Source organism: Pezoporus flaviventris, unplaced genomic scaffold, assembly GCF_033815535.1.
Source record: "Pezoporus flaviventris isolate CSIRO_AGI_PZ_B2104156 unplaced genomic scaffold, CSIRO_AGI_Pfla_v1 ptg000031l, whole genome shotgun sequence".
NCBI classification, from domain to species: domain Eukaryota; kingdom Metazoa; phylum Chordata; class Aves; order Psittaciformes; family Psittacidae; genus Pezoporus; species Pezoporus flaviventris.
In genome coordinates, this window is record NW_026892579.1 from 329,610 (window position 1) to 342,737 (window position 13,128).

General features: G+C 39.8%; 1 protein-coding gene across 7 annotated transcripts in view; it reads right to left on the minus strand.

The window, feature by feature from the left end:
- NCOA7 (nuclear receptor coactivator 7) overlaps window positions 1-13,128 on the minus strand; it is an 84,204-nt gene that overhangs the window by 62,862 nt on the left and 8,214 nt on the right. For 6 of the 7 annotated variants that reach the window (XM_061459982.1, XM_061459983.1, XM_061459986.1 and 3 more), the window contains one exon: window positions 1,898-2,028. In XM_061459982.1, the coding sequence (XP_061315966.1) occupies window positions 1,898-1,947 (50 nt within the window). In that variant the 5' untranslated portion in view covers window positions 1,948-2,028. Of the gene's footprint in view, window positions 1-1,897; window positions 2,082-13,128 lie in introns of all 7 variants that reach the window. The other variant, XM_061459984.1, reaches the window with a different exon arrangement.

Below are 13,128 nucleotides of genomic sequence, written 5' to 3' on the forward strand. Positions count from 1 at the left end.
AATACAAAACAACAAAACTGTCAGCAACAGCAAAACATGCACCTGATGAAATTATCTCTGTGTCTCAGTATCAGGCACCTAAGCTGGGAACTCCAGTCTACATCAAGTCAAAAGCTAAATTGTTAGAACTGCCTTAATACTAAAAGCAGTATATAAGCAACCTATTATTACCAGGTACTCATATGACATTTACATGGGTCATCATGTAAGGCATTTTCACCATTCATCGGCAAGGTGCTGGGACACCTGTTTGCTAGAGGAAGCATGATGGACTTCAGCTGTTAGACTAAAATCAAGGACATGTCTATTCAGTTGTGCTTCTGTCCTGACTGTACATGAAACCAATGTACAGGAAGGTAAACTGGGCATATACCCCTTCTGACCTATTTTAGCTTCCATTAAAACATGCCTTGAGGATCTGCAAGAACATTCTTGTGGAAATCATATGGGTTTGCTTAGAGTGGGAATTACATTTAAGGGCCTGCAACCTACCTGAAGAAAAAAGCTGCAAGCCAACAGGGAAAGAGACAGATGTCTTCCCCAGAGTTACACAGTGCTAGAACTAAGAATTTATTTCAGGTCGTTCTAACCCTTGCCTGATGTCCTACACCCATACAAGACACACTGCCCCTGTGAATTTTTGAAAGGGAACAGCCATAGAGGACACAGAAAAGCTGCAAAACAAATGAAATGCACATCAAGGACTTTGCTGAAAGCCTCTTGAGGCTATCTGTTTAGCAGACAGCATTTAGAAAGGACTCAAAGCAGTTTTCAAAACTGAAGCATCTTACACGGACATGTCTCTCAAGGCCTCAGTCTTCTTTAACAAGAAATTACTTGTTCCTTAGCACAATCTCTTTAGCTACTTCTGCTTTCTTTTCCTTGATGCCTTCTCTGCTATAGTTGCCATTATTTTTATTTCCTTCTCAAAATCCAAAACTGCAACATTCCTTCCTGTCATCATCAACATACTTGCATTTCTCCAAAAAGAAAGCAAGTTACCTGGCATTAACAGATGTCCTTCACCATGACAGGTCTTTAGCCACCACTACATACCACCCGAGCAAAAATAAAGAAGTGCTGCAACTTTTCCCTGCACTTTGATGGTGCAACAGGTATGTTTGTAATGCACTAAGGCTAGTGTTCCAGTGCAGTTTCAGTAACAGTTACTTAGTACAGAGTGGAGAGGGCATATGCTTTTCCTCCTCAATAATGCAGAATGTAACTTTGAGTCAAAAGATGCTTTTTACACTGATTTCCTCCCCCTCCTACCCTTCTGAGGGTAAGCAAGCTCTGGTTCCTCATCAGAGCTCAGAGATGATTACAGATTCGATAAACTAACAAAGACAAGTTATTAGGAAATCAACATCACTTATTTCTTAAAAATACACTAATCATGTATTCCAAATGATAAAAATGATTGACTGAAAAAACAGTGCTTTTATTTATAAAGATGATAGATTTAGGGAGCTTACCCTTTTTTAGCTTATCTTATCCTATGAGATGATATTATTTAGTATGCAGTTTATTTGAAATCAGACAAACTTTAGGTTTAGACATATTTATGTTTTAGATGTGCTTGTTTTTATAAACAGTCTTCAGGAACTGGAGTAAGCTCAAATGCAGTGTTACCTGCAATTGTGTAAGCAAGAACAGTTTTGTGTTACAAGTAACAATAAAAAATTTGAGTTTATCTCCAGTACCCAAAAGGAAAAAAAAAAAAACCAAAACCACAAAAAAACAAATAAGGTATACAACAAGGAAAGAACTTTCTGGATACACAATGAAGCATGTGTTTCATTTTTTACATACTTGAAAAATTATAAAGCCTTTTGAAACAGGCAGAATGAGGAGTTCCGTATTTTAAACAAGATTGAAATAAGCCCTGTAACCTTACCGAGCAAAATAGCCTTGTCTTCGTTCCTTCTTCTCTTCCTTGGTCTCCATTATGTTCAGTCAATGGGCACGGTGAGCAGCCAAGCGTGATGCTCTTTTTCCCCTCAGTACCTCATATCCAGGCAGAGTCCTCTATATATAACATTCAAAAACAGGAAGTTCATAAATCAACATGTCAACAACACCTACAAAAAACAACAGGGTTGTGGAAATGCAATTGACACAGTGACAAAGCAAAGTAAAACTTTAACCAGTCAGTGCTTGCCATGTGATATCCATTTAGTATACAAAGAGATAAACCCCAATAAATTCACTTAGGCCAGTTTCTCCAGCAGAGGAAGAGAGAGACAGCAAAGCAGGTAAGCCAAAAGGTAGTAGCAAGCTGCCTGGAAAGATGAAAGTATTTTCCAAGCTGTTAAATAGTTTATACCAAAACATCTTCCTGGTTTCATATGTTTTAGAAACAGGAAGATCAAGAGAAGCTTTGGAAATATCCAGTACAAACAGTATAACCAGAAAGACACATAATGTTCACTTTACAAAAATTCTGTAAAAATGTGAGGAAGAAGGAAGTTTTAAAAAACAATATAGAGGAAAAAAAAGAGCAATTTATGTTCTTTACACAGGTTGTATCATTGTGAACTTATACATAAGTTTGTATGTTGTGAACATATAAACAAGTATACAGGGAGAAACACAATGGACCTCCTTCTCTCCATACAAACTGCAGTCACCTCGAGATATGCACAACTAGGGAAGGTTTTCCGAGAAGGCTGGGGGGGGTGGGGGGGGGGTGTGTTAATAAGAAATTAAAAAGGAGATTGGTACCACTGGCTTTTGACATGGAAATCACCAGCTCTTTGCAGAATGCCATACTGAGGCACCTAGAAACCAAGAGTTGGGAATTTCAGAACTGCCTGGTAGTTACAGCAACTAATGACATGTCACATCAGTTGCTCTCCCAAATTCCTGCCAAGCTGTTTTATCCTCTTCCCCTTCTCCAACACACATTCAAGTTACCATGACAGCTTGTGCACATGCAGAAAATAAGTTAACTTCTTAAGAATTCTTTATCAGTATTTCAGATTAAAGATCAAATCAAAGTTACTACTAAACATTTCAGCTTAATGGGCTGTATACAAACAAATAGAAGCCACATAAATTATGATTCATAGCTAAAGAAGAAAAATTCCTCTGGGACCTAATCAGTTCCCATTATTTTCCCCTCGCATTAAAAGACTGTAAGCTACAAACTGTTATATGTCAACAAAAGAGAGAATGTAGCAAAATCAGACTTATCTACTTGAAAAGCCCAAGGTACAATTACCAAGATTCTGTAAGAAATACCTGCCATAACTTTCTCTCCATACTTAGAAAGCACTGGTCCACAGCAATTAAAGTCCATTGCTTCAAAATGCACTTTTTATTACTCATTAATTTTTAATAGATCCAGCACATCAAAAAGAATCTAATCTCTCTGATCCTTAGGCATCAGGTAGAGTCTTACAGTAATGGTCACTTTATATGGCAAATTTGCCTATGACTTCTTTGGCTTTATAAAGGGAACACTGTTTTATCTCTTCAAGCTAACACATGTGGCAGTCTTCAGCCAGACACAAAAAACTACATAACAGCAATGTAAAAGCAACATCAAAATGAACTGTCCTGCCCAGATGGCTGGTCTGCATGAAGAGATCGCGTATTTCCTGATAATTTCAGTGCATTCTTATCTTCCCTGCCGGGACATATCGCTACATCTTCGGAGAATCAAAACTAGCGGCTTTGTGAGCACTGGATTTAGTGTTACAAGAAAACTTTCAAAGCAGACAACTAAAACTTCTACAGCAAAGTACAAAAGGTTCAGTGAAAGAGGAACCAGTCTTTCCCCTTTGCCTTCATGACACTTACTGGTGGGTGCGCACAGGCACAAACAGGTCAGAGCTGGGCCTCACACTGACTCTAAGAACTATTAAATAACCACACAGCATCAAGATAGTATTAAACCCATGATCACCAGAACAGCAGGACCTATGGAAACAAGAAGAGGGAAGTGGGGAGAGCCCCTCTCACTTCACTGAAATATGATCAGCTAGGATGAATGGAGGGAAGTGAGATGTGTCCTCAAGGCCTCACCCCATGCAAGAGTCAGCAGAATAGTTATTCCATTCATCCTCTTCCATGATCTATCAATCCCACCCAGGGGAAAAACACCCCTGCTCCAGCATGGAGGGGGCAGATAAAGGAAGTACTATTAGCAGGGAGCCAGGAGAACAAAAACGTGCCTGCCCATAGCCCTGTCCTGCCCAGTGCCAGAGCAGCTGCTCCCTGCTTCTGCAAAGAGGGCCATGAAGAGAGAGGAGATAGGGCTTAACCCTAGACCTAAACACAGATGCTGCAGGAGGTGCCAGTGCCAAACCAGGAGGGCCCTACTCAGGTTTTCTGTTTGCTTTCATCAGTGATAAACAAAGCTAGCAATGACAATGTGGGGTATGGAGCCTGCTCTTCCTACACCGACTAAAAGCCATTCCAAGTCCTTTCACATAGTGAGAGGGAATAAATCAAGAACTCTAAAGAAAAAAAAATGTATATTCAGAACAGGTGGGCATTCAGAATATTGGAATGTTATCCATGGATCAGGAGTAACAAAGGCATTCAGGTGGCTTGGATTTTTTCCTTTTGCCCACAAAAAAAAAAGCACAGGGATCTCATATCCAGTCACCAATTAATGAAAATTTTCATAATAAAATAATTTAACATCAGGTCCCACTCTGCTAACTTAAAAAACTTATGTAGCTCCCCTTCATAGAAGAAACAAAGGTGGCACTCTTGGAAGCCATATTTAAGTCTGAAAATCATACTTTGAAAATACAGTACTAGGAAAAGCAAACTGATTAGGAGTGCCGACTTCATAACCTCTGAGTTCACTTCTGTTGTTGGGCATTTTGCATGTACCAGTTGGCTTTGAGGAGGAAAACCAAAATAAAGCCTGAGAGCTAGGAGGATCACAGCATAACATGCAGGAACTGCTACTGAAACCTAGTATTTCTGAAAGGTCACTGTCAATTTTTAGTTCTTTAAGCTGTAACAAGTAACAGTACAAACCCCACATTTTCTTTACAGGTTGTCACTGATGTTTTAAAGTTACATCAAAAAAAGCAAACCTACTCCACACCTTCCCCCTACCTGTCCTTTGATATCTCCCAAGAAAGAAATCCCAGGTATTCTTTATTAACTCCTTATAATGTTATTAAGCATACATCATTAAAATGAATCTTGGTTTCCTGGTAGCTCCTTTCTGGTAGAGACAAAGACTGAATCAGGCAGACTATTAAAAATGCACATATTTGGGGGATATTTATATGCTGAGAGACAGACATCTTACTCATATGAGTATAGTCCAAACTCAAATGATGATGTCATGGTTTAGACAAAGCTGATTTTCAGGCTCAGTTTTACCCTTTCTACCCCAAAACAGAAACAAACAGTGAAAAGCTTAAATTACGTGTCAACAGTAGTACCAATTCTTTTATTCAGCAATTTCAAGAGGAAAGATATTCCTGATAGACAAACAAGGCATTTAAGGAGCCTGTTAAAAATTTGCCACTCTCCAAATATAGCCTATGTCAGCACCCAAAAATTTTATGAAGAATAAAATACATAAAAATACACTGTGTTTTTTTGTTGTGAGTCCTACCACTCTGGATTTTTTCATTTATACTAGCATATTTTTGGATACCTGCTTTGTCTAGTTAGGTTTAGCTGCCAGGGAGTTTTGGGGATGTTACTGGGAATTTGTAATGAACAAGCAAAAAAAAGGAACAGACTGAACTCCTGACTATGGCAAGTGCACTGCAAGTCCCACCACTCTCCCAAGACCTCCAGAAATGCTGCTTTCAGCCAACTCTGCAGGACAGCAGCCTCCTGTCATGGTATATTCAAAGCAGCAGAAGAGGAAGATGCTTTATGTGTGAGGATAAACAAAGGGGAAGGGAACAGGACTTTTAAGGGGAACATTAAAAATAAATAAATATGTGAACAGAACAGCCTAAATCCTCTGAAGACTTTGATAAATTTATTGTATTTTTATTATACTTTCTCTCTTTTTCCTCCCTTCTCAGGCATGAAGAATAATATACTTTAACTGCAAGTAACAAGGCAATTTACATTTTCATGAGACAACAAAAGGACCTGCTTGCCACGCTTAGGGCTAAGCACCCAGCAAAATAAAGCATCAACTACCAATCCTCCAATTGTGAGCATTACTTTCCAAAACCATGCACATGAACAACAGCACTAGCAACACAGAAGCTAATGAAGTATGATTATTTTTAGAACATTCAGTGGACTTGATAGCTTGTCTCTGGCCATCTGTACCCACTCAAGTCCTGGAAAGATATACAGAAAAAAACAAAACAAAAAAAAAACCAAAAAAAAACCAACAAGATCATGCAATTCTCCAAATATATTTTCACAGCCCTGTAGAGTCAGTATCTCTCAACCTTTCATGAGGCAGGAAGATGCTGTAATGCCCTGCAACTGAACTATATGAAGTATCCCCACACACTCAAATGAGAACAGAAGAGCAACACGTGAAAGTATCCTCCCACTAGCTTTAATCTCAGCAGCAATGAGAAAAAAGAGGAAACTTTTGACTGTTTTCTGTACAAAATTCAAAATGAAACTTTGGGGACCAGTAGCACAATCTCACCTCTGTCTGGCTTTGCAGGCATATGCATAAAAATTAAAGCTCAGAGCCACAAATGATAATAAAAAGCGTAACTCCTCTGAGGGTCTAGGTTTAAATGGCTCTCTCAACTCCTTCAGCAAGTACGTAAAAAAGCAATGAACTGACTTTAGGCAAACCAAGTCAAGAGTAAGCATCCTGTACCTTAGCAGGGGATCTACAAGGTAAGCAAAGGTGGCAGCGATCATACTGTGAAGAACAGTTAAGGAAGGCAAGAGAGGCCTAAGCACTAATCTTCCACAGTTAGGAAGAGAGAGCAGATTAAGGCAGAAGACTCCCAGTGAGACAACCAAGCGGACATGGTCACACTAAGGATGTAACAGGGAGACATCCCACTGTGCTGGGGGAACAGCATGCTGCTCAGGCACACCACACAGCTCTCTGGTGCAGTATCACATACATTAGGATTTTTATTTTTGCCTCTCTCTTTAACCTCTGCCCTGGAGACTACAGTCAAACACTGCATGCATCTGCTCATAGTACTGCATGCTTCCTTACTATCACCTGCTGTAATAGGAACATTCAAATGTTGCTAACGGTCATTCTCAGACATGAAGCATTACTAATGATTCTACTTGAATCTGCAACTCCGCAACAGGGTCTTCTTATGGATAAAAAGCCTTCTGGGTACATGGGCCAATTCTGACCCCTAAAAAGAATGCACAATGAGAGATGACAAGGATTACACGAAGTCAATATTAGGACCAAAAAATGAAATATATGTATGTAGTACTTCATGAGCAATACTAAAAATGTCTATCAAGCTGGCAGAATAAAATTGTAGAATAAATCACAGATAGACGGGAAGCATTTTCAGTGTATTAGATCTGAAACTGAACCCTTGAGGGTTTCTGTCAGTGCCTCTGGTGAGCCCAAAGCAGTTTCCAGGGCACTACAGAGATGCAAATAGATAAAAACACAAGGTTGCAGCGCGAGGTCACACACAACAGCTTTAAGCACAAGGCAAGAGAAACAGGTTAACATGTAAGAGGAGACGTGTTATAACTGGCTACTGGGGCATACAAATGCATATGATTAAGCTTCACAAACCAAAAAACTAATATCAACTCTTGCATTCATTTCAACAGACACACCATTTTTAAAAACAGGAAGAGCAAAGCACATGAACACCTCACGAGAAATGCTAAACTTTGTGGCATTTCATTACTGCCTCGCTGACTGAGGCACTCACTAGGCTGGGTTTTACGTTTTTTTATATGCTATTAGTGTATTCCATACAGTGTAATAGTAAAGGTAAGTTTCAGAATAAACACTACAGCATCTCAAGATGAAAGGTAACGGAAATGCACATCCAGCAAAGAGGAGATTAAGTTACAATAGTTTTAGCCTTTTCTTCAGAGTAACCTAGCTAAAAGTGATACTTAAAGCTTTTAGACTGGAAGCTTTCAGGAAAGCACTAGCACAAGCCAATAAAACACAGCATAGACTAATTACATTGTTAGTTTAATTAGAATGGACAAAAAACCTGTTTATTCTAAAATTATTTTAATATAAGTATGGAATTATTTTTATACAATCACATAGCTACATTACAATGAGCACATAAAGTGCAATGTTAATTCTAAAACTCTAAGAAGCTCTATAAAGAGGTTCCAGTCCATTATACATGACTGAAGAGTGCTAAACTAACCTAGAATTGCTTCTCCACCTTGGTGAAGTTGAGGCTGATGACTCGAGCCTTGCTTAGGTAAATGACCCTTATTTATGCACACAACTCCACTGACCTTTAAAGTATTAAGCCTGTTGTGTTTCCTGTAACAAGGACACACTCTTAAAATCCCCAGTTAATTAAATGCAAGAATTAAGAGACTGAAAATAAATTTGTATTTGCTCAGATTAAGCACAGAACAGTATCACAATTTCTCTATCTCCAAATGGAAAGAAGGGGAGATTCGATGTGGCTACTGTACCCTGTGGACTCTCAAGGGCACTGAAGATAAGATCTAGAGGTAAGACAGGCAAAGGAAACAAACACCACTGCTCTTGAGGAACTGGGTGCAATCTTTAGGAAGTTATCATCCCCACTGCAGAGGTGAAGTAAGCTAACAGTCCAAGCATTTTCGCTCCCTACTAATGCAGCAAGAACAGGCCAAGCTTAGATCACCTTTCATTCACCAACTGCATCTGCAACAGCCTGTTAACAAGAACAAAGTTTAAATAAAATAAATGTGTACCAATGTAACAGAAACATTCCTGATTCAGAAACAGAACAACAATAATAAAACTTGATTCAACTCCAATGGACTCCCCAGACAAATTATTTCTACCTTTCTTTGGACAAGACTTTTATGCACTAACACAGGCTGCCACAGCCTAAGTGGAAGCAACACTGTTACCAGAAATCCCACACCACCAGTGAGGGTTGTCAAGAGAAAGAAAAAACATCCAGATTTAAACTTCCCTCGCTGGCAGCTAAACATCATCAGATGCATTTTCCATAAGGAAAAACGTATTTTACTGCGTAACTCAGCTGCAGTTGCTAGACAGACGCTGGTTTTGGAACACAGTGTGTGCATTAACAGGTAGAGAGCTATGCCATAGCAAATGTAGAAGTGCGGTGCTGTTTGAAATCAGGCCACTCAGAAAGATTTTCATTTTTAAGTCAACAAGAACATTGCTGCAGAAGCTTTAAAGTGATTAATACCTTCATTTTCTTGTATCCCTGCTTCAGTCCACCCCAGTTCAATTAAGCGTCAAGCCCAATTCTTCTGAACCCCCCAGACTTTCAATGCTCACATTGTGCATAACATGAAGAGTTTGAATACCAAACCCTGCATATTCATGGACTCTTGACAGGAAACTCTGGCTTTTGCCAACCAAATACTGTAGCAGTAGGTACAAGGCAGCAGAAAAACATAAGCATTTAGATAAACAGAATTAATTTTGTAGCCACTGAAATATGAAAACCTCATACATGTAAATAAGAGGTACACCTAAGAATTTGCAGGGTGCTGGTTCCAGTTCATTGGTATTTTCGTGAGATCCCACTTGAAGTACTGCGTGCAGTTCTGGTGTCCTCAATACAAAAAGGACATGAAGCTGTTGAAGCAAGTCCAGAGGAGGGCCAAGAGAATGACAAGGAGGCTGGAGCACCTCCCATATGAAGACAGGCTGAGAAAGTTGGGGCTGTTCAGCCTGGAGAAGGCTGCGTGGAGACCTTGTAGAAGCCTCCCAGTATCTAAAGGGGGCCTACAAGGATGTGGAGGGGGACTCTTCATCAGGGACTGTAGTGATAGGACAAGGGGTAATGGGTTCAAACTTCAACAGATGTAGCTCAGGTTAGATATAAGGAAGAAGTTCTTTACTGTGAGAGTGGTGAGGCACTGGAACAGGTTGCACAAAGAAGCGGTAAATGCTTCATTCTTGGCAGTGTTCAAGGCCAGGCTGGACAGAGCCTTGGCTGACATGGTCTAGGGTGAGGCGTCCCTGCCCGTGGCGGACACCTGGTGAATAAAATCAAGTCTGCGCTTACACCACATACTAAGGCATTTTGATCACAGTTTACGTTGCATTTCTGAGTCAGATCCTAAATTAATGTACAGCACTGCAGTTCTACCACCACAGAACAAGATGAGGATGCAGTTTACCATACCCCAGAAAGGGTAAGATAGATGTCACTGTTCTCTTACTTCTCACTGGAGCAGGCAGGCAGACACACAAAGGACTTTTGTATGGGTGCTTAACAGTGTTCAACTGAAACACCAAGTACTTGCCCTTTTTCTAAAAACAAAAACTGATGAACATTCAACAAATGAACTACCATTTAGACAATCCCCTTTGCCTACCTTGATGATCTGGCAATTAACACCAGCATGTCTCTTGCTCATTAACAACTGCTAGTTTCATGATCTGTTTAAAAACATTTAAAAGAAAGCCTGCACATCTGGTTTGACAAGGTCAAAACATATGCATACAGATAAACACATCACCCCCAGAGCCAATGAGATACGGGCTCTCTCTCAGGTTTCTAAAGGACATGACCAAGACCTCCTCAGGTTCCCCTCTCTGAACCAATCAAAGGGACAGAAGCATTGAATTAAAAGTCACTCCATCCTCACCACTCCTATGCAGCAAGTCAAGTAACAAACAAAATTGGCTTACTGCCTCATGCCACCTCCATGCCAGGTGAGCAACCAAAAGAACTGTCTTATGTTCCATACGCAGCATGATGTTAAGGGCCATTGGATCGTGTCACATATCCCAGGCCTGGCTATACATAAGAGTTACTTCTATGAATTAGCTTACACAGGGCTCAAGCAGGATTTGCACTGGTGAAACAGCAGCACCACTGCAAACAGATGCACAGCAATGTCCTTTGGCCAGCCAAAGTGCAAAGCCAAAGAAACTGGGCTTTTGCTCACCAATCTCTGACTGTTAAAATAGGTCCATGCAACAAGAAACTGCCAGTTGTAAGCTGCCTTTTGCCTTTCTCCCTTTCACCTGCTTCAGCAGTTTGCTACCACTCCTGAACCCAAAATTACGATATAAATTACCTGCATGAGAGTCAGCAGAAACTGCTCTGTATCTGTGGTTCAGTTTATATGCTGTCATGCCAGCTCAAATCCACTTCCAGCAGGCTCTGCTGCACACAGCTGAACTTCAAGCACACCCTATTCCACCCCCAAAGGCAGACCTGCAGCAGAAGGCTTGCGCAGACAACCACTGATTCAACTCCTTGAGCAGCAACTTTGTCCAGTGGGCCTCAGCAACCACACACTTTGAAACATGAGTGCTGCTGAGACCTACAGCCAGTGTTCATGAGATGAGAAACAGACCACAAAACACAAATGCATGTTCTCAGTTTCCCAGCAAACTTGCTCTCTCACCTCTCAGCTCTTTTCTCACCAACCCAATAAAGGCATTAATACCAATGGTAAATAGAGGTAGAGCAGAAAGAGTTAGATATTTGAAGTCACTTAAATCACAAAGACACAGCTTGATACCCGGCACAAGTACTTGTACCATAAATCACAGGTACCCTAAATCACCTCCTACTTAAAATTAGTTCAGGTCCCAGAATGCTTCAGCATAAAGTTAGGTTTATATTTGTAAATATCCTCACTGTACTTCGTGAGACTTGGTTAACATGTTCTCAATGCTTTATAGACAAAGACCAGGCAGCAAGAAAGTGATAAAATATAAATAATCCCATAAATCTAATAGGAAGTTCTAGTCACTGGTCACAGGTCAAGGACATTTCCAACAGTATTCATAACCATGCTGTGAAAATTACTGGAAATTTTTCTTTAGCATATACCCATTGTTTTCAGTTTTTTTCAAAAAGCCCCTCAAATTAACAGCCCACTGGCACTACAGTGTGAGAGATTAACATTTAAATACTTCCTCACTTCACAAAGCAACTCAAGAGCTTCTTGAAGGTAAAATTATGATTTTTGAGTTTCAGCTCAACATCCCCTTTTCAATCGACCCTGAGTCATGCAAATTCCAGGCCATTTTCTCTGTCACCTACTTCCCAACTGAGAAGCAAAGCAGCCAAGGACTGGGGGTAGAAAGGAGTCTCACAGTAATGCAATGCAAATGTTTTCCTAGCTGTAATACTGTTAACAGAACCAAAATGCCAGGTTACCATAGCAACTATCACTGTGTCACATTGCATACACTGTACATTAGGTAACATACTGAACAGTTTAATTGCAACAGAAAATACTGCAAGTTTGTAAGGTACAAAAATCAATGCTGGAAACCTCCACTGTTTGTCAGTTCCTTAACCTGCAACATTTATTGAATGTACAGTCTGTTAAGTGTCACCTCGTATTATTATACCAGCACAGACGGTTTCACAGGTGCTCAGCATTTGTGACATTAAAATTACAATGACTGAAAATTGTATCCTCTACCCACTAAAACAGGCTTCAGACTGTCCAAGAGAAGCGATGTTTCTAATTATTTCCTTCTTCCTTGCAAAATTCCTTTAGGTATTGTGTAACTGAGAATGATTTAATTCACAGAATGATTTAGTTCACTTGCTCCCTAGAACATCATCAAAATCTTTATTACCTTACTATTTTCTCTTCCTCCATCTCCAGATTGCTGTACAACACTACATGAAGTTTGTGCCCTTGTACTGAGTTACCCTGCACTATATACAAATCAAAACCTCCCCTCTCAAACAGAATTCCCTTTGCTATATACCATCTACATTTACCTACCTAATTAGTCTCTCTGAATAGCTGCTTGCTTCTTTCCAGAAACAGAAAAATAAGTTCTCTATTTTTCTGTGTTCTAACCATTTGTGCACAGCTAAGTGTCTGCTCCAAGTTATTCAGGTAAATAAAGTCAGCAATCTATTTCTGTGTATGCAGAAAAGACGGAATGATGGAATGATTCACACAAAACAGCTATATGCTCTCCTTTTTTCAGCATATTTGATCTGAACTTTATTTGCTTAACTTGGTTTCAAAAAAAAAGAACAAAAATAAATATATATTCTTGAATTAAGGTTCAGT